This window comes from Myotis lucifugus, unplaced genomic scaffold (genome assembly GCF_000147115.1).
Source record: "Myotis lucifugus unplaced genomic scaffold, Myoluc2.0 scaffold_141, whole genome shotgun sequence".
Taxonomy (NCBI): Eukaryota; Metazoa; Chordata; class Mammalia; order Chiroptera; family Vespertilionidae; genus Myotis; species Myotis lucifugus.
The window spans coordinates 424,083-427,302 of record NW_005871189.1 but is presented as its reverse complement, the minus strand read 5'-3'; the positions used below and the strand labels follow the sequence as shown (position 1 = coordinate 427,302).

General features: G+C 34.8%; 1 protein-coding gene across 1 annotated transcript in view; it reads left to right on the top strand.

Moving 5' to 3' along the window:
* The window catches only part of BRAF (B-Raf proto-oncogene, serine/threonine kinase), a 146,625-nt gene that overhangs the window by 76,962 nt on the left and 66,443 nt on the right, over positions 1–3,220 (top strand). Inside the window, 1 exon segment of the mRNA XM_023758887.1 lies at positions 675–840. Within this exon segment, the coding sequence (XP_023614655.1) occupies positions 675–840 (166 nt within the window).

The window sequence follows — 3,220 nt, the reverse complement described above, 5'->3', positions numbered from 1 at the left end:
GTGATCTTTACCTAAACCAGGGGAATTGAAAATCACTTTAGAAAACAGTATTAAATTATTATTAAGTTTAGCCTAAAGAAATCTTGTGAGCCTTTTGATGCATTAACATTAGATAATTTTGTGTGTGACAATAGTGTGTTACTCTGATTAAATGGCTTTATTTGAAATATGTGATTCGTAAATTTTTTTAACCATTTAGAATGTGACTCATTTGAATAGTGGACTTGGCTCCACTCCCCTATTTTTAATACAAACTCGTAGTTTCACAAAAGGCTTATCAAATTAACATTTTATATTGAACTTTTTTTCAAAACATCTAAAATTATGCCAAGATACACACACCTTCCTAATTTTGAATCCTGTTTTTAAAATTATCCTTTTGGGGGCATGTTGTCCCTTAAGTACTCTTTTTCTTTGGATAGATATATCTATACCTGTGATTATTTTATTTTATTTTTTTAATGCTAGGAACAGTAATTTTCTGCTGTTGTGGAACTGACTTTAAGAAAAGAGTACATCTCTTTACCTTGCTGTTTGTCCAAGAGTGATACATTTATTTGGTGTAAACTTAAAAATTAATTTATTGCCATTTAAATTTCTAACAGTGGAAGACCAGGGAGCCAAAACTCCCTCACCATTATTGGCCACTCACTAACCAATTTCTGTATCTTCAGCATGAGGTATATGAAGGTTTTTAGGTATGATTACCAAGGAAGGCTTGTGTCTACACTTTTCAGAGAGAAGAAACCAATTGGATGGGACACTGATATTTCCTGGCTTACTGGAGAGGAATTGCATGTCGAAGTATTGGAAAATGTTCCACTTACAACACACAACTTTGTATGTACCTTTATATTTTTTTTGAAATGTCAAAAATGTTTATGTTGCCCTAACTGGTTTGTCTCAGTGGATAGAGCGTTGGCCTGCGGACTGAAGGGTCCTGGGTTCGATTCAGGCCAAGGGCACATGCCCGTGTTGCGGGCTCAATCCCCAGTAGGGGACGTGCAGGAGGCAGCCAATCAATGATTCTCTCTCATCATTGATGTTTCTACCTCTCCCTTCCTCTCTGAAATCAAATAAATATATATTTTAAAATATTTATGTTCTGTGAATGAATTTTTATTTAGGAAATATGAAATATGAATGAATAATTTGGGGATTGATAGTTTACCTCAGTTAAAAATCAGTTCTTTAAAAAACTTGAATTTAAACTAAAGAGTTTTACTTGAGTCATTATACTTTCTTTTGAATTTAAAGAAAGCAATACATGCTCATTATTAAAAGAAAATTTAAAAGGTACAAAGTGTATAGCAGTAAAAAAGTGAAAATACCAGACTAGAGGTAAACTAGTATTAATCGACTGTTGTATAGTCTTCCAAATTCTTTCTATATATATTTATAAACATACATGCTTATACCTATGACCCTAAGGTTTTTCTCCTTTCATTTTCTCTTTTCCCCTCTTTTATCTTCATTATTTCCCATTTCTTTCCTTTTCTTAAACTAAAAATGGAGTCTTGTTCTTTGCTTCATAGACATCTTTTTATGTCAGTATACCTAGTTTTTTTTTTAAGCAATTTTTTTTTTTAATGTATTGATTTTTTACAGAGAGGAAGAGAGAGGGATAGAGAGTTAGAAACATTGATCAGCTGCCTCCTGCACACCCTCTACTGGGGATATGCCCGCAACCAAGGTACATGCCCTTGACTGGAATCGAACTTGGGACCTTTCAGTTCGCAAGCCGACGCTCTATCCACTGAGCCAAACCGGTTAGGGCAGTATACCTAGTTTTATTTTTATAATGATTGCATAATCTGTAAGAATAGTATAAATTCTGTATAATTAACCATCCCTCTAATAATAGACATTTAGATGTTGTTTTAAAAATCTATTATGTACAGGCCTAAACAGAATCTTTCTGCATACATCTTGACATACTTGCATAACATTTTCTAAAGTATAAGTTAATGGAAGTGGCACAGCTCTCCTTGAGGACTGAAAGAAGACATTAAAACTCTCTTTGATGACTTCTCCCTTTGGTGTTTGCACTTGCTAGAACCTAGCCTAAGCTAAGTGTCACCAGCATAAAGCCTGAAAAGTGAAACCTCTCTACCTTATAGATGAGGACACAGTTCCCAGAGCTTGAGAACCTGTCCTCTAAAAGGGTAGGCAAAAGCCAGGATTAGAGTAATCTGCAAGACAGGAGTAAATTTCTTATCTATATATCTGAAATTTTAACCATAGTTTATTTTTTTCTAGATGGATAGTTATTGCTACCATTTCGGCATCAAGTGTTTTTCCATGTGCCTTGGTGATTAGTACAGCTGGGCTCTTAACCGTTTGAGTCCCAAGCAGCGCGATTGCGCTGCTTGGTATTTCTCGACATAAAATAAAACAAGCGCTATCACGCTGTTCGGGTCTTTTCGTACTCATTTAGAGAAAGCGCGGTTGCGCTGTTTGGGATTCTTCGACAGTGTTTTTTCAATAGCCCCTGGGACTCAAACGAATCGTATGTTTTCTCGACATAAAATCTCAGCAGCACGATCGCGCTGCTTGGGACTCAAACGGTTAAAGCAGACAATTGATGAGATGATTTCCATGGGGGTTTGTGTATTCAGGGCTCTATTAGTGGTGAATAATGAAATCAGGTATTTCAGTAATCAAGGCATCTTCTGAACAAGTGTAAAATACACTTAACATCAATCAGATTTACTATGCAAATAGTTTTATAATGATGAACTAGGAAGTTCATTACTATTGAGTTTTAACTCAGTGTAGAATTTTGAGTGGTAAGATTTTAGGAATAAAAAAACAATTGAGCTTACATTTCATAGTGATTACTATTCTTTTTCTTAATTATTATGCTTAGCTAGGAATCAGATATGGGGAGGTAAAAGAAGACTTAAGTTGCTAATCAGAAAATTGTACTAAAATAGTGCCTCAGGAAGGTCCTTGATATAAGAATATAATGAAAGCAAACTGCAGGTTAGTTCCAGAGTATGGAAATCCTTTCAGCACTATTGGAGACCTTCCAGTAAATGTTTATTGAAAACCTCCCAGTTGCCAACACTGTGTCTAATATGATAATATAACAATGAATAAGGAAAAAAGTATCCCGGCCTTTGAGTAGAGAGACAGCTGATTTAATAAGAAAATTTTATAAACATTTGTAATAACTGTATGTGTAAAGTGCTATAGATATACAGAGTGGAGACTCCTA